At 44.6% G+C, this 25,841-nt stretch overlaps 1 protein-coding gene across 1 annotated transcript in view; it reads right to left on the bottom strand.

The window, feature by feature from the left end:
• Window positions 1-3,437: 3,437 nt before the first annotated feature.
• TASOR2 (transcription activation suppressor family member 2) overlaps window positions 3,438-25,841 on the bottom strand; it is a gene marked incomplete at both ends in the record, with an annotated part of 59,435 nt that continues 37,031 nt past the window's right edge. The window contains 9 exon segments of the mRNA XM_080717219.1: window positions 3,438-3,556; window positions 4,150-4,331; window positions 5,641-5,746; window positions 6,629-6,782; window positions 7,959-8,084; window positions 13,376-17,239; window positions 18,682-19,108; window positions 20,803-21,685; window positions 24,537-24,779. Coding sequence (XP_080573345.1) covers window positions 3,438-3,556; window positions 4,150-4,331; window positions 5,641-5,746; window positions 6,629-6,782; window positions 7,959-8,084; window positions 13,376-17,239; window positions 18,682-19,108; window positions 20,803-21,685; window positions 24,537-24,779 — 6,104 coding nt within the window.

A 25,841-nucleotide genomic window follows, 5' to 3' on the forward strand; every position in this document is an offset into this window, starting at 1 on the left:
AACTTGATACAGTGTTTGTATCTTTTAATCAGTGTAGACTTTGCAGTTGTGTGCCCCTACTGCTCAGGAGCCGGATTCATAAACAACTTGAGTGCCATCGTGACATTAAGGAGATTCGAAATTGAATATTACAGTTTGGGACAGCATCCCTCAATTTTTCCCAAAGAGTTTTATTTTGTATTAAGTATTATGGCAGGGCCCACATAGCATAGCCGCAAGTCTGGTTTATGTGGGCATTGTAGCCAAATTCCAGACTTGGGGACTTGTTTCGAGGAAGCCAGAACGTGGTGTTTTAACCTAGCGAGAGTTATGAGAGAGGGGAAGGGAACCAATGGTAAAGCAGGTCGTGTAGAAGCATCTTTTTAACCCCAGGTGTGGCTTCTTCAGTGGACCAAGCTGCAATGCAGTATTGACTTGACAGAGCCTCTTCTTCAATGATGTCTGTCTCAAAATGGCTCCAAATGATTTCTGTACTGCAAAATAAAGCCAAACTCTGGAACGCTCTGCCTTCTGTATTGGTCTGTTTGTGTCCTGATCATGAGGGCCACAGGACAGCTGCTGCAGGCTGCCTTCGGGAGAGCAGAGCAGGGCGCTAGAGCCCGGTGTCCCCACGCGCAGCTCCGGATGCCTGGGAGCGGAGCAGCTCACCGGCTTCCCTGTGAGTACACCACTACGCTTGGGAGAAGTACTGGATTCTTTTTGGTAATCTTAGTAGTGGTTCAGAACAAGTATTTTCCACACAATTACAAGTTACTGCATGGATAAATCTGCTTAGAGCAGCAGTTCTAGTAATTATGTCAGTTGGAGTAGGTGCTTTTAGTTTTCATGTGCTTTGAATTACAGAACTAGTCGGTGCAAGGGCTGCCTTTCTCCTAAGTGATAAGCATAATGATCTGCTTTTACCACAGGACACTGTCTCATGGGTAAGTATGAAAGAGACAGAAGCGGATGATCCGGTCAGGCAATTAAGGTGATGGTGATCTTCTCAACTTCCCACACTGATAGTGAGCTTTATAATTTTGTTGTGGAACTAGCTCTTCAGTGCACTGTAGAGAGAACAGCACCTCCCTGCAAGCCAGTGTCTCCAGATGTTACCAGATGCCCCTAGTTGAGAATCACTGCTCCATCTACTTGAGAAAACTAAAGTTCTAGCAAGCCCTTCCCTTGCCATCCCATAATGCTTCTACTTGTGTAAAAACCTTTTTTTTTTTTTTTTTTGGTGGTACCAGGATGGAATCCAGAGACCTTTTAACCTCTGGCATGCACCCCTCCCCCCCACTGTTTTATTTAGAAACAGGGTCTTGCTAAATTGCTGAGAGCCTCACTTAAGTTGCTGATGCTGGCCTGGAACCTGCAATCCACCTGGTCATTCTCCCAAGTACTGGGATTAGAAATGTGTGCCCCACCTGGCTATTAATATTTTTTGCAGTACTGGATGGAACCCAGGGACATTCTAACTCTGAGTGATACCCCCAGCCCTAATTTTTTATTTTTGAAACGGTCTGAGTTGAAAAGGGCCTAAGGAGCTGAGGCTGTCCGTAAACCACGATCCTCAAGGTCTAATGCTGGGATTACAAAGCGTGAGCCCCTACCTCACCCGGCTGTGTGTGTTCAGTAACAGGGTCTCACTAGGTTGCTGAGTTTCACTACTTGCTGAGGCTGCCCTTGAACCTGCAATTTTCCGGTGTCAGCCTCCAAAGTACTGGGTTTATAGGCTTGTGCCACCGCACCCAGCTTAATTATGAACTTACATGCAGGAAAGGCACAAGCTGGGTTAGTAGTAAAGGGAAAAATGATATTTTATGGTCCAGGCCAGTAGAATATAACGGTGGCAAAGGTGCGTCTCTGGGGAAGCTCAGAGTTTAGGGGAGATGTGAGGTTATACGGATTGGCTCAGTATTAAAAGCCAGCGAGGAAACATGACGATGGCCTTCTGGGCTTCAGCCAGGGGAGAGAACATGTGAGGGATAACTTGCAGTAAGTCAAGCCGGACAGACAGTGATTAGAGGTGCTTGGTGTTACTTGGTGTTACTTCCTGTCCCTAGTAATTTCAAAGTAATTTACTGTATTAAATAGTGATGATCCCCTTCCTAGAAAAACTGAATCACCAAGTGGTTAGGGTCATAGTACTCCGTTTGAAGAAAGCTGGTTCCTTTGTTAAGTAATACAAAACAGTTAAATGCCTTGTATAACCCCATACAAAGGCCTGTTAAAATTCCTTTTCTATAGCTTGCTACTCAGGGGCGTTTAAGTTTGGAAGGAAAGAGCATTAAGGCACTAGAGGGAGGGCCGTGGTGATCAGGTTCACAGTGGCGGGTGTCAGGACCTCTCTGGTAGCATTCTCCTGGAAACTAGTTATGCCTGCTAAGTGGATGCTTTAAAATTTGCTACATTCCATACACATCTTAATTTTTGCTATAAAAGCACTGTAGAAATTAGATGGTTTTTAGTTGTCTTTATTTTAAAAAAAATGAAACAAATTAGTTATAAAAACTTGTGTTCCAAATAGATATTATGTATCTTACAAATGTTTTTTTGCTTGGTTTTGTTTTAAAGATTACTATAGAAATTGTTTCTAATATCATAAATAAATGATTATTTCTTCCTCAGAGGGCTGATTTTATAGTGTAGTATTTAAAAACTGACGAAGTGAATGAAAAACAGCTTATAAATCTGTACCATTTAGGAAAAAATGATTTAACTTTGTCTAGTGTTACCTGTGTAACAGCAAATAAAACCGTTTAAGATAGTTTTTACAAGGGTAGTGAAACCTTTGAAATACCACAACATGCATTTCATGTCTCTGACATTAACATGCAAAAACATTATTCGTTAAAATAGACATTTTGCTCCAACTATGTAAACATGTTGTAAAATTCTTATTTTTAAGCTTAATTAATAGCTTTAAAGGCATTGTGTTTAAGATGAAAATAATTTAAAATAATAGTCAATACTACAACCCCAAACTAATGGCAACTACTGTGCCACTCTGTCAGTCGTTCTAACAAAATACAAAATAAACAAGGGAAACTTTCCAAGTTGCAAAACAATTGATTTTTAAAATGAGAAGACTGTTGAGGTGTATCTCCCAAGTGTCTGTTGCTGGCGTCTCCGTATCTGGGCAAGCGCCTGTCAGTTACCTGTGTGGACATAAAGGTGATGATAAAACAAAGTGACTAGAAAACGGGACGCTATGTCTAACAGGCAAACGTGCGCATCTGAAAGTGACGCTGTCTCTGTCCTGGAAACCAAGGTAACTGCAGGTGATGATGGACGTCATCTGAGTCATTCCAAGGAGATACGCGGGGATAACTGAGGAAGCCAAGGCAACCCATCCCTAAATAAACAGCTTAGATTCTGCTGCCAGCAACTCCAGCTCCCACGTAGGGTGGGGTTACATCATACATAATACTTACACATGTACACACATACTGTTCTTACCAATAGCTACTCCTAAAGGGAGCTGCTACATTTTGTATATTTTCAATAAAGTTGTTAACATCTGTAACAAGGATTCCACTACTTTCAAAGACTTCTCTGGAAACAGAAGGCTTATCTGTAAAGAGGAAAAAATTTTTTTTTTTAGTAAAAACCCATTCACTTTTTAAAAAGAAAAATCTTACATGGCATTACATAATATGCGAGTTAGTAAAGAAAAGGTGCCCAGAGCCAGGCGTGGTGGTGCACACTTGTTAATTCCAGCATGTGAGAGGCTGAGATGGGAGGATCACAGATAGAGGACAGCCTCAGCTACTTAGTGAGGTCCTTTGCAACTCAATGAGACCCTGTTTCAAACTAAAGAATAAAAATAGGGCTGGGGGTGTAGCCTGGAGGTAGAACGCCCCTGGGTTCCATCCCCAGTACCAAAAAAAAAAAAAAAAAAAAAAAAAAAAAAAAAAAGTTAAAAAGGTGTCCGGCTCAGAGTTAAAAGTTCTGGGAACAGGTGCATCATGGGTAGTAGTGGCAGAAACCATGGACTGACAACTCCTGTAACTAAGCAGTTAAGATCCTTAGGTGCATCTATCAGGAACCCCCTACACGTCTGCTCGTGGCTGTCCGCTATGGGGTTGACCACACGTCTCGGGCGCTCAGTGACTACCTGGACATTGCTGGCGCTACACAAGCTAAGAGCCCAGGATGTGAACTTACCTGTTAGGAAGACAGCAAACCTGGCACCAATATGCTGAATTTGCAGGTTTATTAGACATTTCAAAAAGTCAGCTTTTGTTGGTGTTCGAGAGTCACACTGGTGATAGTGAAGCAATTCGATGATGTCTGCGCTCTGATACGACTTCAGTATTAAGTTCTTTTTATGTGCAACTGAATCTACTCTGGAAAACACACAGGAGTGTTAACAGCTACATTTCAATTCGGCTGATGTTTGTGACGGGCTATTTACTTGCTAACTGAATCCTGTTCAGGGGCTTCATCCTCAGAACTGTCCTGCAGCCACTGCAGCAACTGCTGACCTCGCAGCCGCCTGTTCTTCCAGCTCAGTGTTCTTCGGCCCCACCGGACTTGGATGCCGGTGTCCTGGCGGTGTGTTGCCAAAACCCTGCGCTCCTGGTTCCTTTGGAAATGTGGACCTCCCTCTAAGACAGAGGTAGCGCACATCTGTAAGCTACCACTTCAGGTCATGTGCCTTGGCGAGCCTTTCACTGAGCTGTAGTGGACCTTTCTACGTTAAATATTTGCATACAGCAATGGGCCACAATCATCAGTTGCTTTAAAAGTAGCCAATAGTCAGAATTTTCTTAAATTTTCACCTTTAAAAACCTTACCTTTTCCTCCTTTTTAAAAGAAAAGTGCATCCTTAAATTTTGTAATATAAATTATTTTAACCTATACGGAGTTACAGGTGTGCTCTAACACCTCAGACTTTTGAATGCATTTCTCTCGTTATTACTAAAGTTTAAGATTTCCCCTAAAGTTCTAGTTGACAAGGTCCTACGTCCTGCTCATCCCCTCTGCCCTGCCTAAGCCTTTCCATCCTCCATGCTACCTCCTGTCTATGAGACCTCTGTGCCCTTTCTCCTTTGCTAGCTACTCGACCAAGGGAAAGGCTTTCCTTCTTTTAAAAGGTCTCACGTGCCGCGCACGGTGGCACACATTTGTAAACTCAGTACTTGGGAGACAGGAGGATGGCAGATTTTCGGTCAGCCTCAGCTACTTAGTGAGGCCCACTGCAACTTAACTGAGACTCTGTTTCAAAATAAAAAATAAAAAATAGGGCTGGGGTGTAGATTGGAGGTAGAATGCTCCTGGGTTCAACCCCCAGCACACCCCCCCACAAAAAAGTAATCAACTAAAACCAAATTCCCCCAATCAATCACGGCTTAGATTCAAGGAGGTTTGCTTATGTATGCCCTCCAGGTAAAAATGAATTAAGGATCAACGCCGTCCAGGTAAAAATGAATTAAGGATCAACTCTGGTCTATTCTTCATCCTTTTTTTAACTATGGCAATTTATTCCTTAATACAGGAATAAATAACCATAGAAGTGTCCAAGCACTGAGTATCTAGTTTATGTTTCATGGTCGTGCAGCCTGGCTCTCACCACATGGACATCCCATAACGCCCAAGTTCGACTCTGTCACGGGTACGTGCACGGCTCAGTTGCTGCTGAACACAGCTTCCTACCTTACATCTTCCTTGAGCTTTTTGTTTTCTCGGTGGTGAAGCAACCATTTCCATCTTCCATTTCCATTTAGTTTCTCCAGGATTCTGACAATTTCCTTCAGTTGAACTATAAAATAATTTTGACAAGAGAAGACATTTTTAGGATTTTTGTATTTTGGCTCAGCCACGTCACTAATTTTCACATGTAAAATGCAAGATTCAGGGCTGAGAGCACACCGCCACCGCCACCTACATGGGGGGCAGGGTCCACTTTGACAGATGCACAACCCACGTCTCCTCAGCTCAGTCACCTGCTCCGGCTAGAATGGGAGAGAACTGCACAGAGACGAGTGCGCAGCGGTCACCGGGGATCAGAGCTCTAACTGGACAAACCACGCGATGGGACAGAAGCAGGCGGCCAGTGAAGGAGAGGAAAGTCACGCTCAAGTCCCTACGAAACAGGATCTACAAATACTTTTCTGTGTGTGGTACTGCAGATGGAACCCGGGGCTATTGCCCTACACCTATTTTATTTTTATTTGGAAACAGGGTCTCACTAAACTGCTGAGGCTGGCGTTGACTTGGCAATCCTGTTTCAGCCTTCCAAACACTGGGACTGCAATTGTGTGCCATCGGCCTGGCTCTACAAACACTCTGAAGCCCAGCTTCCAATGCTGGTTAAGACAGAGCCCTCCTTCCGATTCAGAAACGTTGCCCACACTGGGTTATCGGGATCAAGGCAGGCTCGGATTGATTATACATAAAAGTGTCTTCCCTGACAGGAGTCAATTGTGTATGAGAGTTCAGGGAAACGACTAAACAAGATGACTTTTAAAACTGACTTTTAGATTTCAAGTGTATCAACGTGCGCGTGTGTATCTTCCACGGGCGTTGGTGGCAACTGCATAATAGATGATCCATTGCTTTTCGATGAAATAGTATTTGGGTCACTAGGCAAAACTGACTAGATTTCGAAGAAGGAAATAAGAAAGGAGAGTAAAAAACCAACCTAATGTTAAAGTTTCTACTATTTTGTCATCCGATATCACAAAGCCTCCTGTGCGAAACAGCTCTTGGTAGGTGTTGTCAAGAACATCTTCAGGACCGTCAACTCCAGCAAAGACGACACTGGCAAGCTGCTTCAGCTTCAGCAGAGAAGGGATCTGTGAGGCACAAAGGACCCGTGACGACAGAGCACTGAGCATGTTTTCTATACACTTTGGTGCTTTGCTCTCCAAGGGCCTCAATGTTCAGAAAGAGCTGAAAAACCTTTAACCTGGACTGCGGACTTGTAACGTGGTTACACAGGAGCACTTCTCAGCTCAAAACCAGTGACTATAAACTCGTCAGTGTCAGTTAATTAAAGAGGTCCCTAAGCTAGGTGTGATGGTGCTGCCTGTAATCCCAGTACCGAGGAGGCTGAGACAGAAGGATGGCAGGTCCAAAGCCAGCCCCAGCAACTTAGTGAGGTCATCAGCAACTGAGACCCTGTTTCAAAACAAAATAGGGCTGGGGGGCCGGGCATGGTGGTGCACGCTTACAATCCCAGTACTTGGGGAGGCTGAATCAGGAGGATCCTGGGTTTGTGGCCTAAGCTACTTAGTGAGGGGATCAGCACTGTCAGATTCATGTTCCTACACACTGGACAGCAAGGGCATGCTCCTAGCCCTTGTCATGACTGCGTGGTGGCGCATGCTTGTAATCCCAGTACTTGGGGGGCTAAGGCAGGAGAACCGCGGGTTTGTGGACAGCCTCAGCAAGTAGTGAGAGTCTCATCAACCCCGTTTCAAAAATTAAAATAAAATAGGGCTAGGGGTACAGCCCGAAGGCACCCTGGATACAATCAACAAAACAAATACTGAGAATGTAACTGGGGGCATTCTACCTCGGAGATACACCCCCAGCCCTATTTTTTTATTCTTTTATTCTTAATTTTGAAACAGGGTCTCACACCGTGATCCTCCTCTCAGCCTCTCAAATGCTGAGACTGCAAGCATGCGCCACATGCCTGGCTTTTTATTTATCTTGAAACAGGGTTTAAGTTGCAGAGGGGGGCCTCACTAACTAGCCGAGGCTGGCCGCGAACCAGCGCTCCTCCGGTCTCAGCCTCCCGAGTACTGGGATGCGGGCCTAGCTCTATGAATCTTACTGTGCCCTAATACCCCTTGTGACGCTCCAGTACTTCCAGTGCGCCCACCACCGTGTTCTTCTCTCTCCACTCAAAGGCCAGAGGCTGTGCGTGCTGCTCCTTGCACAGAAAGGCAGAGGCAAGTCTGAGGTTCCGATCTCCTTCAGGCCCGGAACACGCGTCTTTGTCAGAAAGGTATTCGCAAACCTACCTGATGCAAATGTGACGCTATGTCTTCGTTTCTGATGATGACCATCAGCCTGTCATTCTTTCTGTGAAACGCTTGGCAGAACTGCTGAGGTTCAGTTTCCGCATGGCCCCCTTTCCTCAGGATGTTCTGAAAGATTCATGAACAGCCATCACCAAAAGAGAAACTTATTATGAAAGTCCATCAACAACTGATCCTATCTACTGTGGCATCTAAACAAAGCAACACAGGTAGCAACTTTTCTTATTACTAAATGAGCTTTCATATATAAAACAAAGACTACTGGCTATCATTGGCTGGGTTTAGAAGTGTATTTAAAGTACAACTGCTTTTTAATAAGCCTTTATGTCCATAATCTATCAAAGCAGATGTATTAAAACAGCAAAGTTACCTACATAAACGAATTGCACTTTTGCCAAGGGTGTGAGAAACCTTGGAGATGCCAGTGTGTACTTTTAACATGCAACCTTTGGTCAAACCATTTCACGAACTTCCAAAAAAGGGGCTGATTTAGAGAGGGATAGTCCTTTGGATCTACATGCTTGAATATGATGGGTGAAACCTAACCTGCAGTGGTTAGGAGGCCCGCATCACACAGAACAGCTCCCAGGAACACTAACCTGCGGACAAAAATTTGTGCAATGAAAGGCCTTCCTCAACGCTGCCTCCCCCGTGATTCTGACTGACTCTGTCTGGTGAAGGCTTTGGGGTTCCCACTGCACAGCCGAGTTATTTCCTAAACACTGTGGGCAATAACACTTGCTTTACAAAAATAAGGCATAGCCAGGCATGGTGAAACAACCCTGTGATCCCAGTGTTTGGGAGGCCGAGACAGGAGGATTGCAGGTTTGCAGCCGGCCTCAGCAACGTGGCGAAGCCCTCTGCAACTTAGTGAGACCTTGTTTCCTGTTTCCAAAAACAAACAAACAAAACAACAAACAAACAAACACAGGGCCACTGGGGGTATAGCTCAGAAGTAGAACCCCTCTGGCTTCTATCCCCAGTACCACATAGACACAAATAAGTGTTACTTTGACCGGTCTGCCTTGAACAACTAAAACAAAATTCTGACTATTTCATTATTACTCAAAATGGATAGCATGACTTCTGAAGAAATTCTTACAGATTTCTTTTAGCAAAGAGTTACTGAAAGATCTAAATATATAGTAAATACATTTACTATAGGAACGAGCATGATACCTAAAAGTACTATTACTACAAATAAAACGGCATTGCTCTGATCTCCTTTCTACTTGAAAATCAGTCTCACCTTCTTTGGAAAGAAAGTAAAAACTAAATTATTGCTCTTGTGTTTCAGAAGATAAGCAAAAACCAAGCATTTTGCTTGTTGTGGTAAGGCAGGTATGTGGTCACGAAGCTGATTCAGCTGGCTCCTTATTTCTATTTCAACTTATCCAAGGACATGTTGGAGTACAGGATTTATACTCATAACCACATGAAGTTAAAAAGAACACAAAATTAATTTTCAGATTGCTTTTGGAGACCAAGCACCTTGAGAAAGACTAAGGGCCACCAGTGATCTTTCCACCACACTGCCTTCTAAAAGGGCAAAGGACAGGGAGCAGAGCCAAGGGGCGGGGCAGACTCCAAACAAAACCAGGAGCCATTTACTAAGATCAGTGAGAAGAGAAGGATCCTGCAGAAGAATGGGGCTCAGCCTAGAATCCCAGGAGGCCGAGACAGGAAAGACGACAGGCTTGCAGTCAGTCTGAGCAACTTGGTTACACCCTATTTCAAAATAAAAACTAAAATTGGTTGGGCTGCGGGTGTAGAGCGGAGGTAGAATTCTCCTGGACTCAATCCCCAGTACCATCCCCACAAAGAACAGATTCTACAAATTTAGAAAAAAATTAAATAATTTAACATCATAGTTAAATGACAAAAAGCCATTTTGCAGAAAAGTAAATATGACTCTTGCAATGGTAGCTTCAAGTTCTATTACCTATCATTTTTATGATCTGTTCTTCATTTGCTGAAGTTTTCTCTAAAATGCAAAATATTGCTATTCATATTTTAAAAGTATTCCTCCTCTGTGCCTTCAAGACTGTGTTACTGTGACTTAAGTCCTTAGTAAGTCTCCAAACTCATGTTTTTGTGTGTTGTCATTGAACCCAGGGGCACTCTACCTCCAAGCTACACTCTCAGACCTACTTTAGTTTTTATTTAGAAACAGAGTCTCATTGAGTTGGAGGGCTTCACCAAGTAGCTGAGGCTGGCTGTGAACTTGTGATCCTCCTGTCTCAGCCTCCCAAGTCTTGGGATTACAGGTGTGAGCCAGCATGCCCAGCTTCAAACTCATCTCTCTCCTGGGCTCACGTCCACCCTTGGGGCTGGCCCCGAAGCCTCCCAGGGCCCCACTCGCTGGTGGTTGCTGCCCACACACTTTTCTCTACTGCAGCACCAAGGCCTCTGGCTGAGCCTCCTCACTTTGGCTGACCATGAGCTCCGTGGTTCCTCCTCCAGGACTTCGTGTATTTATTACCTTGGTGCCCGACTGTGAGAAGAGCGGGGCAGAGGAGATAACCTGTGTGCAGCTCATGACCATGCACCTGAGGGACACGGAAGAAGAGTACCACGTGCATCCATTATCAGACCTCACAAACATACCTGGACCCTGAGAGAGTTCAATGTTAAGCGTTCCCCAGGGATTCAGCATGCTGAGATTCGCCATGGAGTTGGACTCACTCTAAGTGGCACGGTAAAGTCTGAGGCAAATGTAGCAGAGCACTTAGAACCAACGCATGTAAGGTCTCACCACACTTCAACTCCTTAGAGAAGACTGTGAAACAGGCCGGTCCCCCCCCTCCCCCCAAGCGTCTGCCCAGCCCCAGATCACAGCACCAGCAGTAACTCTGCACTGATTTGCATGGTGTTTTCTGAATGCTGGAGATTGAACCCAGCGGGCATTCTACCCCCAGCTCTATCCCTAGCCCCTTCTAAAAAACAGGGTATCACTAAGTTTCTGATGCTGGCTTCACACCTGTGATCCTCTTGACTCAGTCTGCCAAATACTGGAGTCACAGGTACTGGTACCACAGCACCCAGGTTGCAAGGTCCTCCCGGTGAGGGTCGCTCAGGACCGGGGAGTGGCTTTCTCAGAGAAGAGCGCACCAACCCTAAAGGAAGGTGAGCGCAAACGTCGGGATGACATGAGCCTGTTCCTGCTCTTCACACCCAGACGCAGGGGCATGTGGTGTGTGCACGCATTGCACACACACTCTGCTGAGCGGACGAGAAGCAGAAATGCAGCAGCACCGAGCCTACCTGGTGCCCAGCCTTGTTTCTAAATACTTGTTCTTTACTGAATAGACTCACAGCTCTGTGGAGACATGGCTGACCAGGCGGGGGCCTGGAATAATGCTACGCCACCAAGTAAGGAAGCACAGGGAATTAGACAAAGAAAGGAGACTTGTAAGCAGGACACAGGCTGCGTCTGCAACCATCTGTTAACATAATGAAAGGACAGATGGCAGCCCTTGGGATGGAACATGAACCATGGTCCACACTGTTATGAGGAAATGATTAAGTACGAGAGAAGGAAAGGCCTAATCTGCAGTATGTATGCATGTATGTGCACACGTTGTATGTATGCATGTATGTGTACACACACACACACACACACACACACACACACACACATTTTGATACTGTGGATTGAACTTAGGGGCATTCTACCTCCATTTAATTTTGAAGCAGGGCCTCACTAAGTTGCTGAGGCTGGCTGCGAACCTGAGATCCTCCTGTCTCAGCCTCCCAAGTACTGGGATTACAAGTGTGCCCACTATGCCTGGCTTACTCTGCCAATTAATAAATGTAGAAGGAATTAGAAAACCACCATCTAGTAAACAATTACCATAGTAATAAGAGATCCAGGCAAAAATTATCAATAGATATTAAATGGGGTGAGTATCTGATGAGGAACTGAATTTATATAGCCTCAAATACCTTCTCACTTTTTAATTACGACATGCTTAATTAACTTTACACTGGAGAAACCAGACAGAGATCATCTTAATGAAATGAAAAAATTAAATATATCAGTAAGGAAACAAATTAACATCAGGTGCCTAATATGTTGAGAAGCTCAAAGGATCCTATTTGGACATTCTTGCCTAAAGTGCATAAATCATGAGGGTACAACACATTAGCACAAATCACAGGAATTTTTAAAGCTGCCAAGATCATAAAAGGTAAGGAATATTCAAGAACTATTTCAGATTAAAGATATCACAAATACATTTACTTGTGATCTGGACCTGTAATAGTGTCTTAGTGTCTGTGGAGTGGGTGGTCATATTAGATTGTTAACTTCCTTATTTATTTTTTTTTGTGTGTGGTACTGGAGATTGAACTCAGGAATGTCTACCTCAGAGCTATACCCCCAGCCTAATTTTATTTTCTATTTTGAAACAGGGTCTCACTGAGTTGCTGAGGTTGGTCTTGAACCTGCAATCCTCTTGGCTCAGCCTTCCAAGTGCTGGAATTACAAGCATGTGGCACCACACCCAGCTAATTTCTTCATTTTTAAAGTTGTACTATGTTTAGAGTATTCTGGCCTTGGGACTTTGCATGCACCACATTTGCAAATGTTTCAGAAGTTTAATATTGGGGTAGTTGGGTGAAGGGTACTATTTTTTATAGCCCTTATATAATTTTAAAATTATTGTTATTATTATTTTTGTGGTACTGGGGGTGGAATCCAGGGGCTCTTCTACCTCCAGGCTATACTCCCAGACCTATTTTATTCTTTATTTGGAAACAGGGGCTCACTAAGTTGCTGAGAGCTTCACTCAGTAGCTGAGGCTGGCTTTGAACCTGTGCGATCCTCCTGTTTCAGCCTCCCGAGTGCTGGGATTACAAGTATGTGCTACCACACCTGGCTCTAAAATTATTTTTTAATTCAAGTGCTGGCTATATCTCAAATGAAAGAGAAAAAAATACTGAGAGGAGAGGATACAATTGTGATTCCTCCTATGTTAGGATTTCACCACGGTTAAACCATTTAAATTCAAGAACCACATACTCACCAGGACATCAGTTATCTTAAAAACAAAATCTCTTAAAAGACGACATCCTAAGTCAAAAGAGGTCTCTGTCAATGATCCACATTACTGAATAAACACAGTTAATTACACTAATTTCTGAAAAAACCCTGCATTTTAGCATGGAAATATTTGTTTGCATATGTGAATATGGGTATGTCTACACTGGCAACTCTTCAAATGCAGTACAAAGAAATCCTTAGAGAGATATTTAGTATGAATAGTCTGGGCTATGACATCTAAATACAAATTTATGCCATTTTTTAAAGCCAAACTGCGAGGTTTATTATTTCTTAAATGGACAAATTAGAAGGTAATCAAAATAATATAAAACGTAAGAATAAGCTGGCACTTTACCTTCGTCCTCAGAAACGATGACTTGCCGTCTGTCTCAACAAAGTAGAAATGGAACGGACTCTTACAAGCCTCTTTCACAACGCTTTTTAGTTTGACATGCAAATTGGCACACAAGTCTGTGACCATGTCTTCATAGGAGGCGGACTGTCCTGGGAAGGACAGGTCCATGTCAGAGGACGCAGAAGCCGCGTTCATCCCTTTATCTTGGACACCGTGGTGACTGTTCAGCATCACCTTGTTGAACTCTGCATACTCACTGAGAATAAGCGAAATGTCATTCCGTGAGTCTTTCAAAGTACTGTTATATTTCAGTTTGTTGAGGTGCAACGGAACAGTCTGGTTTCTCAGAGAGTTTGTAACATTCCTACTGTGACCACTACATCTTTCCTTCCACGAGGAGGAAGAGCTGTCCAGGCTGCTAGGAGTGTGGCTTCGTGGGCGCTGACTGTGCTGACCGGCATCTGAGCGCACAATTGTTACCAGAAGGGGGCTTCTGCTCTTGGGCACAGAACGCAGAACTGGGGCTTCCGATATTTTTGTCAAAGGGAAAGCTCCAACCATGATTTGGCTGGGTGACTCCTTTGGGAAGATATTGGAGGAGGAAGGCGACTGCAGAGATTTACCTTTCTTTACTATTTGTTTTAGCTTATGTGCAAAGCGCAGATACTCCAGGTCTAGCACATTCTGGATAGGATCCTCTGCCACCTGCCACGTGCTTGTCCAGGAGCTGAGGAGGCCGCAGTTGGCAGGGAAGGCTGGATGCCTCCTCAGGCTGTGCAGAGTTCTCGTCGTATCTTTGAACTCTTTTGTTATGGTAAAGTTGGCATAGGTCCTGAGGATACCGTGGAGATCTCGGATTTGGACATAGTACGGCACACACACATCTTCTTTCTTTACCCCGATGGTCCAGTTTCTAAGGGGAATGCTCGTTCCTGAGCCTGGACTCCGGTCAGAGTACCCCCAAGCCTCATTATCACTATTGCTGGAGCTCATGAGAGAGTTAGAACTATTTTTTGCAGTATCTTCCTTTTTGCCGGTCTGACTACCTTTAAAAGTGCATGAATTCTCCATGTCTAATTTGGAATTTCTACAGTCATCAAGAGACTCTTGATCGGAGCCTGCAGAGAGCGGCTCATATTGCATGTCAGAGCTCACACTCACTTCTGTGTCTCTGCCCGGGATTTCTGCCTCAGGCTCAGCCCCGCACCTCTCGCTAGCGCTCGCAATGTCTACGTCCTCGGAGAGTCCGCGGACAAGAGAGCTGTAGGATTTTGGAAGGAAAGTAGCAGAAGGCTCCTCACACATACCCTCTCTGGTGTCTGCCCTATTTTGGAATGAGCCAGCATACACGGGGAAAAACCCCCCATTCAACAGTCCTTTCACCCCGCATGTTAGCGTATCCTGTAGCACAGGGACTGTGTTTTGTTCGCCTTCTGACGAAGACGTGGAGCTAGACCGAAGACTGGCAGGATCTAGGTCTAAGCTCTCCTCGTGTAACTCAGCTGCAGTTTCACTATTCTTAAGCAAACTGGCCATTGTGACCACTGATATTTCCTGTGCCTGGCACCTTGGTGCTCCACTTCCCAGTCCGCTGCAGCGGGTGAAGGGAGTGCTGTCTGCAAAGCCACGCTCTGGGGTCTCTAGGTGCATGAACGCCTGCGTGACGCCGGCTCCCTCGAGGGAGGCGGAGTTCACCGACTTCACCTGATTGTGCTTGTCAGCATCTGCTTTCCAAACACTGTCTCCTAGAGTTTTGGTAAAGCTTTCTGGGCTAGCCTCCTGCTTTAATGACAAATCCACTACCCCGCTCTGAGAGGCGGAGTTCACCGACGTCTCTTGATCATGCCTGTCAGCCTCTGCTCTCAAATCACTGTCACCTAGAGTTTTGGTAAAGCTTTCCGGGCTAGCCTCCTGCCTTATTGATAAATCCACTACTCCGCTCTGGGCAGTTGCAGTGGCCACTTTGTCACCCCAAGACGTATTTTCAAAAATCTTTCTAGGACTCACTGAAGTTTCACTAGGCTCCACGACAAGATGGCTCAAACCCAAGTTTCTGTCCTCTATACCAACCGGCTGCAGTGGACTTCCCGATCTGGCAGCGGAAGCAGGCTGACTTAACTCTGTGTCGCTGCACTGCACCTTTCCTGAAAAAGAAAACCTCTCACTGTGCTCACCTGGGACAACGTCCTCAGCTGCGCTACCAGGAAGGACCAGTTTATCTCTTCTTCCCGAATGATTAATTATTAGAGGCGTTTTGGTAGAGAGCTGAACTGGCTGTACTTGCGTGCAGTTACCTTGTTGCATTGGATGGGCAGGACCAACAAATGAGTTTTCTTTTTCCTTTATGGCTAAATCTCCTGACCTGATCTGGGATAATTTGTTAGTGTCCTCACACTGCATATCCGGGAGTTCTAAACTGCATGGGGGCACAGCCTGTGATGGTCGTGTCTCTTCAGTTGGTACCAGGGGATCAGGACTAGAAGCTGGTGACACTTCCTCAATTAGAGAATCAAAAGGAAAGTCAGAGGTAACATTGATTTCCTCCGCAATCTCAAGGGTGCAGTTTTCCTTAGAAAGTATTAAAGTAACTGGCTGTAAATCCTCACTCTTACTCTCCTTCTTCTCCAACGGTCCTCCTGACACCATAGGATGCACTGACATAAAATTAGCTGAACCCGCCTCTCTCTTTTCTAGGAGGGCTACCTTTGCTGGCTCAGCTACTTCCTGGGCTATATCCTGAAGCTTTAAACTGGAAGCCGGGGCCTGCTGAAGCCGCTCTGCTTCTCCAGACGGCGCTTTCTGCCTGGGACTCGCAGGTGGCAACGCCGTCAGCGCTGGGTCTGGATCAGAATCGTCCTCTGACAGCTGCAGACTGACCGTGCCAAGTGAAGCGACGGGCTCAACCTTGGCGTTTTTGTTTCCGTGCTTTAGCCCAGGCTCCTCATCCGGCGTGGCACTTCTGGGTGGAGTAAGGTCAAGGGGATGCTCATTTCCAAAGGTGGCAGAGGCCGACGACATGACTTCAACCTGGGCGGGCTCTATCATTTCTTCTGAGGACACGCTAAAGACACTTTGAGTCTGCAGACAGCAATCTTGAGAGCGTTTCGTTTCTTCCCTGGGTGATGGACAAGCAGCGCTCTTAACAAATGACAATGCCTCCATTATCAACGCTTTATCAGATGGTGGTGCTGAGACTGGAGGCGGCGAGTCTTGCTGTAATGAAGGCCGTTCCTCAGCACGCGTGTCTCTAACTGCGGAGGAGGCAGAAAGGTAGGAAGTGCCTTTCGGTCCTGACACTGCTAGGGAGGGAAGGTCCCTAACATCTTGGGTTTGTGCCTTTTCCGAGGCAGACACGGGATGCCCAAGACTGGCAGGAGGTGGTACTTGTCTACTCAGCTCGGTGGCTCTCTCAGCTCCTCCATGTACTGGCACACAAGCTCTGCTCTCAGTGGTGAGAGCAATGGGTTCCACGCTGACCGTCACGCACCCCGCACTACCGTCTGTGCTCTCCGAGGAGCACTGACATTCACTGTTTGTAGGGCGGCCCTGCTGGGAAAGGTCCTGAAAAGCGCTTGTTTTTGTCTGCGCCGCTGCATCAAAACTATCAGCTGTGCGTTCAAGGGTGCTAAACAGAGACTTCTGACCCATCAGGGCGGGACTGCTGGCCCCATCGGGATTTGTGGAGAACGTGGCTTGTGCGACAGCATCACCATAAGCCGCGTTGGTGCCGTCAAGCAACTGAATGGCTTTCTCTTCACCAGGAACAGAAGGCCCATTAGGCTGCACACTTCCAGTACCAGAAAGTGCAAGAGGAGAAGTCTCTAGTTTATCTGACAATTCTTGTTTAGCTTTTCCCCCAATTACCTGAAATGACAAGAGTAAAAAAAATCAGAGTCACACAGATAAAACACACATACACAATTATACATATGGAGACCAGAAAAGACAAGAACTAATTTTAGTTTTTGTCTGTTTTGAACCTTCAAATGTATAAGAATATCACAAGCAAAAGACTCTCTTTTTAGATAGGCTTCAAATACCTTCTTCTATTTTTTAAGAAGGAACTTTTCCTTCTTAAAAATATATGCTGATGAGTGCTCCAAAACGGTTATAATTACCCAGCCCTTCCCCCCCACCTTCAAATGATCCTTTTTTAGGAGAAAAGTAGCTAAACCACCGCTGCCTGTTTGATTAAGAGCATCACTCAATTCAGAAACATAGAGAGAAAAGCTATTCAATTTTGCTATTAATGAGATTAAAAGATAACTGTGTGTGTGTGTGTGTGTGTTGACTGAACCCAGGGGCATTCTACCTCTGAGCTACACCCCAGCCCTATTTTATTTCTTATTTTGAAACAGGATCTCACTAAGTTGCAGAGGCTAGCTGCAAACCCACAATCCTCCCAGCCTCTTAAGTACTGGGATTATAAGCGTGTGCCACCACATCCTGCTGAATTATTAGTATTTAGATAAAACATCAAAGGTATTAGTCACCTCTTTTAAAACATGATCAGCGAGAACTAGTAATGTGTCCCATATTATAAAACTAGTAAATGACGCAGCTGCGGTGGGCTCCGGAGCACCTGCCATTTTCTATTGACCTTTTTGTGTGTCAAATTGAAAACTGGTCCTAGGGGCATTCTACCTCCAGACTACACCACCACCAGGCTTATTTATTATTTTGAAACAGGATCTCACTAGGTTGCTAAGAGTCTATCTAAGTTGCTGAGAATGTCCTCGAACCTAAATCTCTCCTGTCTCAGCCTCCCAGGTACTGGAATTACCAGGCCTGGTTCTACTAGTACTTTTTAAATCAGTATGACAGACAAACTATCTATCGACAATACAAAGCAACACTTTACTTATTTGTTTTTGTAGTTCTGGGGGTTGAACCCAGGGGCATTCTATCTCCAAGCCACACCCCCAGCCCTATTTTTTTATTCTTTATTTTGAAACAGGGCTTCAGTAAGTTGCAGAGGGGCTCACTAAGTGGCTGAGGCTGTCGCGAACTGTCTCGGTCTCCCAAGTACTTTATAAAACCAAGTTTTTGGGGCCAGGATGTAGCTCAGTGGCAAAGCACCTGCTTTGCAGGTGTGGCACTCTGGGTTCGATCCCCGTTTCCAAAAAAGATAAAAGAACCCCGTAAAAAAAAAAAAGCTACAAAACCAAGTTTTTGGCATTAGAATTCCTTACTAGAGCGTCCACTTTCCCAAAAGAAAATAATGCCTTGTTTTTGAATGTGATTTTACATACAAAAAAAAAAAGTTCTTAAAAATAAGTGCCAACATTTATAGTATTCAGTCTCACCTCATCATTACAAGAATAGACACAATTCTGGCTTTCTGGGGTATCTGGAAGACACTCTCTTGCAAACATTTCTTTCTGTTCATTCTGCACGCAGAGTTCCAAGTCTCTGGTTGGTGGTTTTATGAAAGGAAACAAGCATTTAGAGCCAGAGAGGGCCGCTTCTGCAGCTCGGCCTCTGCGTGCTCCACGTGTCTTCGACAGAGGTGCCGTAGGACTTCTTTCCACACTGGAAGACTCCTCCATTTCACTGAGTTCCAAAGACTCCAAAGTGCTGTTTATGGACACATATTTTGCCGGGTTGCTGTGCTCTACCACTTTCCGGGACGATCGCACCACTCTGTTCTGGTTGCTGTAAAACAGAGCTACCCACATGTGAAGTAAGAGCTTCACCTCTTCCACATTGTCAGGCAGGCTGGTTCTCCAGGGCCTACGATGTGAAAGAACACACAAAGATAACTGGAATGATTATTTGAGTTGGTCACCTTATCGTACACAAGTGCCTCCGCTAGAAACTATACTTTTTATGTGATTTAAAAAATTAAAAATGAAACAATGAATGCGTAAATATGAAGTTGATTTAAGGAATGATTGCAAAATCGAACCCACTCATTGTAGAGAAGGGACGCGAGGGCCTGTGAGTGACCTCTTTTAAACTACAAAACTCCAGTCTGATCACGGGCCTCCTGGTCCAGCATTCACTTGTCTTTTATAGTACATAAACTCTTTCCAGAGGTAGCATACCTATTAAGTGAACACCATTTCCAGTAACTATCCAAACCCTCACGACTTCTGCCTCAAGTATGGCTGGCTGGTTCCTGTTTTAGTGCCTCTCTTCTAATAGCTGGAAAAGTCTTTACAATATCTTTCCAGGAGATTCAAAAGTATACTATTTTCACATTATAGTTCTTGATAATATTCCGAAACCATAAGAAGAGAGACAAAGCATTTCTGGCTTCTGAAAGACAGCTGGAGCCGGATGAATTAGGCAGGCTGCAGAGTTAGGCTAAAGCTGTAGACTAAGGCCAAGGAAATGATGCGCCTGTGTATAAGTGACGCACGAACCTGTAAAGTTTATTTAGTCACATGTGAAATAACTCACAAACAGGCAGGTGAACACCATTCTGTGTAGCGGATGCTTCTTACTAACAGTAGTAGCTACCATTTACTTTGATGGGCCAGTCACTGTACAAAGGCCTAATGTACAGAACCTCATAACGTAGCTATTTGTTTGGTTTTTTTTTTTGCAGTACTGGGGTTGGAACCCACCGGCATTCTACCTGAGCTACACCCAACGGCCCTATTTTGAAACAGGGTCTCACTGAGTTGCAAAGGGCTTAAGTAGAAGCTGAGGCTGTCTTCAAACCGTGATCCTCCTGTCTCAGCTTCCCAAATGCTGGGATTATAGGTGTGAGCCACCATGCCTGGCAAATGTAGCTGTTACTAAACCCATGCTTAAAAGTACTGCCCACAAGACTGCCATCCTCCACTGACATCAGCTGGAAATTTGTTGGAATATTCACACCTGGGCCTCACCGGAGCAAAGGTACCAGAATCTGCGGTTCAGGAGCTGCCCCAGGAGCTGCATCTGTGGCAAGAGCTGAGCAGCGCTGTCTAGACCCACCTCACTTGCCCGGGGTCGCAGGAGCAGCACACGGGAGAGGGCAGGGCACTTGTCCAACACGACTGCCCAGATCCCTCAATAGGGAAGATTTCCAGAACAACCCCAAGTAAAACTGCTCATGCCTACCAATCTGATTGGCTGAATAATGTAGCAGAAATTTCTAAAGTGTTTCTTCTGGAATTCAACCTATTAAGCATCACTGTTATTAACTTACACTGTATTATGAGCTCAGAAATTATAATTTCAAGACTACAAGTGTTGACGAGGGTGCACTGCAATTCAGAAGGCTAGACTTATCCGTAAACAGCTCTCCGTGTGATCAGCACAGCGGCAGAGCTGGCCCGTTATTCTCGTCAGTAAACACATCTGCTTGGTATCATTCTTAAAGTACTGGTCTTACACACAACACTTCTTTTTCCTCCCCAAAGTTTGGCGCAGTTTCTTGTGTCCGCTGGCCTCAACCTGTACACGCATTTCCATCAAGTGTCGCCCCCACTTACCCGTGTAAGGCTCTCACGACAGTTTTCTCCAGGGGACTGTTGGTGTATTTGCTATCTAAGTTGAATGCATATTCTGTTTCACATTTGAAAGTGACCTTAAAGGAGTCACCACACCTAATCACGGTATGAGAACAAAAAAAGTCTTTCAAGTTGGAAGATCCAGATCGAGTTTTGCGCTTTGTCATGGACTCCTCTGAAAGCTTCTGCAGAGGGGAGGCATTCTGCAGGTGCCGGAAGGGCATGACTTTCCCCACTGGAGTTCCGGCTTCAGAACCAAATTTCGTCCCATTCTTGGCAAAAGCAGGGCCTGGTAACCCTCTGGGCTGTAGATGTTTCTTTGACTGCTCCGCGAGGAGCAGGGCATATGAATGTTCTACGGCAACCAGAGAGTTCTGGCCTGCCTCAGAAGGCTTTCGTGGTTCCTCAGGGAGAGCTGACTGCGTTTTAGCCGGGGTCTGACTCCATGGAGCCAAGCTCTCTTCTTCGTGGCTAACAGTCGAATCTAACTCTGAATTACTCTTCCTATCAGAGGATGGCTTGGGAATGAGCACACCCTTTTGATTTTTAACTCCCCTGTGATATTCATGGTCGGAGGTACCACGCAATGAGTTTTCGTTGGAGAATAAACCATCACTTGGTGGCCCATCAGAGGAGCAGGTGAGGTTTCTAGGCTCATGTGATGGCGCAGAAGAGGTAGCAGCGCTTAGTGCTAGGTCAGCTAACATATTTAGGGCCTGCGAGTCACAGTTGATAATGGAGTTTTCAGGAAGATCTTTATGAGCCATGGAGGTACTTTCTGGTTGAGCTGTATTTATGACAACTCCATCTTTTTGACAATCTGATGAAATTTCTGATTGAAGCTGTAAAGCAGTTTCTCTTTTGGCTTTGGTATAAAAGGGGAGGCAAAAAGAGATATTATCATTTGGCCTTCATAGACTTACCTACTGTATTATAATGTCTTAGTGAAAATTAATGGTTAAGCCAGCATATTCTTTTTTCTTTTTTTTTTTTTTTCTTTTTTTTGCGGGTTTGGGGATGGAACCCAGGGACTTTTGACCTCAAGCTACACCCCCTGCCTTATTTATTCTTTATTTTGAAACAGGGTCTCACTAAGTTACAGAGGGCCTCACTAAGTAGATGAGGCTGTCCGCGAACCACGATCCTCCGGGTCTCAGCCTCCTAAATGCTGGGATTACAAGAGTGAACCACCACACCTGGCTTACGCCAACATATTAAAAAGAAATTCTTGATATGTTACATAGACTGCTTACTAAAATTTTAATATCAGACTGAGGTTTCTTCCAACCCTCATATTTATTGCAATGTATTGATCAGGGAACAATTCAAGAACTTATACATTAATTTTAAAGGAAATCACATTAAAAAATGCATGTATTAAACAACACACAAGACATTGGTCACCTTAACAAATATACAAAGAGAAGAGTCCTGCTCTCAAAGAACTAACACCCAGTGGAGGGCATCAGAATGCAGAAGTCTGATGTGCGTATTACAGTTTGCTAACATTCTCAGAAAACATTTCCTGAGGTCAATGATTTATTAAGAAGGCACCTAAATTCAAATTAGAGATTATTTCAAACTATACTGACCTTTAATTATAAAATGCAGTAATATGAATAAAAAACAGAAAAGCTGTTGGGTATTCAGAATCACCAATATAATTTTTTAAAAACTTTTAGCAATGAGAACATTTCCTCTTTATCTGAGCAAATCTACTATTATTTGTTCTTGCTATAGATAGTGAAAGCTATCCATCTGACCTTAATCAGAAAACCTACATTCTGAAGGGGGTTCCATAAGCATTCTCGGGACATTAAATATCTCTTACACGCCATTATGATGAAAGGTAAAGTTCACAACGATGCCAGGAAATGCAGGCAAAAGGGTGGACGGAAAACTCTCTTAGTAATTAATCATAACAGATATAAGAAATTTGATAACTTGCCTGCAAAGGCCAATAATCAATACATTTAACTAGAAGAAAACGCTGGCCTATGATGTTATGAATTAAAGTAAGAAGAGTAGAAGAGACAAAACCCAAGGGAGTTTGGTGGGAAAAAGTAGTTTGGAGCAGAGAATTGTCATGTGAAGCCTGCAGGTACATGGGAAATATGTTTTTATTTTTGATATGGTGCATTTTCTGACACAATTTCAGCAAGTTAGCAAGGCCTTTAGCAAATTAGTGAGACTGTTTCAAAGTAAAACAGAAAACAGGGCTGGGGTAGCTCAAAGGTAAAACACCCTGGGTTCAATCTGCAGTATTAAAAAAAGAGAGGGGGGGGGAGGGAATGTTATCTCAGTGGTAGAGTGCTTGCCAAGCATGCCTGGGGTTCAATCCTGGAACAAAACAAAAACTGGAAAAAAACAAAGAAAAAAGAGATAACGAGAGAACATCAGAAAATGCCTCCCAGTGGAGGCAGAACTCGACAGCGCAGAGCCCGGACGCGGAGAGGTGAAAATACCGCAGGAAGAGCACCAGGATGCCCTTCAGAAACAGGTGCAAGTGTTCCGATCGGGATAAGAACCAGAACCCGTCATTATGGGGCTTGGAATGAGTTCTCAAAACAAAACAAACAAACAAAAACTCCAGCCATAAAATAGTGGAAAAGAAACTTAAACAACAAGCTCACCACTCCAACAAACAACTGTTTCTTTCTGTGAATCTCCACCATCTACGAGAGATAGAAATCTAGTGACAAGAGAGAAGACAGAGCAGGGAAATCAGACAGGAAGGAGCCTGACTGAGTCATCAAGATAGGAGAACTCAGTTTCTGTCACAGAAAACGACACCGTGCAGCCCAGACTCAGCTGCAAGGGTGGATGGCCAGGGAGGAACCGGCCTCAGAAGAGCCACAGCACACACGGGCAGAGTGGAGGAGGGAGGACCTGAAAGCACAGCAGGGGAGCTCGGCTGCACAGAGCCAAGTCTGGGTGACAATGGAACCTTCTAGTAGAGGGTGGGACCTAACAGAAACAGAACTGGGGCAGTCAGCTTTTCATTCACATAATTAGACGTTACTAGTCTCTTAAACTTTAAAAAGTGAAATAATTTTTAAGACTAATCAGTGCTTTTTAAAAGCAAATACAGGATAGTGGATTACTGAGTTTTGAGCACTCTGTTTCTAATTCCTGTAGACAGCTGGGCATGGTGGTGCATGCCTATAATCCCAGTACTTGGGAGGCTGACACAGAAGACTGCAGGTTCAAGGACAGCCTCATCCAACAGTCAAACTCTCAGCAACCTAGAGAGACCCTGTTTCCAAAAATAAAAATAAAATACGGCTGGGGGGGGGGGGACTCAGAGGTAGGGTGCCCCTAGGTTCAATCCCCAGAACCTGCTCCCCGAAAATGCTGTAGACAAACTTAACAGTATTTACCTTTTATAACGGATCATAGTCAGACAAACACTGCCTGATACTGCTTGCTTACGTGCTTAGCCATAAGTACGTTTAAACTTTATCTCTTAAACGATGCAAGTTCAGACATTATGCAAATTAAAAAGTAGGGTCTATTTTGTGCAGGTTTAAAATGTAAGCTTGAAATCACTGTGCTTTCCTTACAACAGGAAACAAGTTATTTATATTAGCGTCTCAAGGAGAAAATATGGAACAAGTTACTGATAAATGTCAGCTGCTCTTAACATTTCAACATATTATCTTGATCTCCGTCGGACCTGCGCTGCAGCAGCGACATTTGCAGGAAGAGCGTCTTACCGGGCGGCGGCTGCCTTCTGACCCTGGGGTACTGGTTCCCTTTTACGGCATTTACTCTCTGCTTCTGCGGGGATCTCTTCACGGGTGGCCTAGCCCTTGGAGCGGCTCTCACAGGAGATTTCTCTTGTCTCCTTGTCCTCTTGGCACTCGTTGCTGCGGGAACCTCTTTAGGAACAGGAGCCTCCTGGGTTTTCCTCTCCAGTCTGGTTTTCTGTATAATCTGTGCGGTCAGAACTTCTGCACCTTATGTAGAAAACACATGGTTTTAAGGGCCAGGTCCAAGGTATTTATCGGCAGAGCATTTCCCTTTAATTCTTTTGTTTTTGGAGATATCTTTAGTAATGGGGAATAAACTGAAATCTTGGCTATCACTAAAAGACTTTTGTGTGTGTGTGTGTGGCACTGGAATAAAACGCAGGGGCATTTTATATCTGAGCTATACCCCCAGCCTTATTTTTTATTTTTATTTTGAAATAAGGTATTGCTAGGTTGATGAGAGTCTCACTATTGGCTGAGGCTGTCCTCAAACCTGTAATCCTCCTGTCTCGGCCTCCCAAGTACTGGGATTACAAGCATGTGCCACCACGCCTGGTATTAGGAGGCTTTCTTGTATACAAAGCAGGAGTTAAAAGTTCTCATACAAACTTAAGTGGCTGTCGGCCGGGCGTGGTGGCGCCCGCTTGTCATCCCCGCACTTGGGAGGCAGAGACAGGAGGATGGCGCAGGTTCGAAGCCAGCCTCGCGTGCTAGCTTAGGAGACCCTGTTTCCGAATAAAAATGTAAAAATAGGTCTGGGAGTGTAGCCCGGAGGTAGAAGGGCTTCCAGGAACCCCAGTACCACTAAAAAAAACCAAAAAAAAAAAAAAAAAAAACCCAAACCAAAACAAAAAACAAACTTAAGTGGCTGTCTATAGTCCAATCAGGTAAAAAAGAAAAATATCAAATAATAACGTCATAAAAACAAGGCATAACTTTCTGGCACGGTGGCACACATCTGTAATCTCAAGTGCTTGGGAGGCTGAGACAGGAGGATTACAGGTTTGAGGCCAGCCTGGGCAACTCAGTAAGACCCTGCAGCTCAGAAGTCCAATGTCCCAGGATTCAGTTCCTAGTATGGCCAAAACCAAAACCAAAACCCAATGTAATTTTTAAAAAGTCTGTACGACCTTTCCTCACTGATACGGCAGGTAAGACTAAACATGCCAGTTCACAGCCCTGGGAGATGGTTTATTATGTTTAAGCAAAAAGCAATACAGTTTCTCTAAGGTGACGCGGCTCAAAGTGAAATGGCACTGCGGAGAAGAG

This window comes from Muscardinus avellanarius (assembly GCF_963383645.1).
Source record: "Muscardinus avellanarius genome assembly, chromosome: 20".
In the NCBI taxonomy this organism is placed as follows: Eukaryota; Metazoa; Chordata; class Mammalia; order Rodentia; family Gliridae; genus Muscardinus; species Muscardinus avellanarius.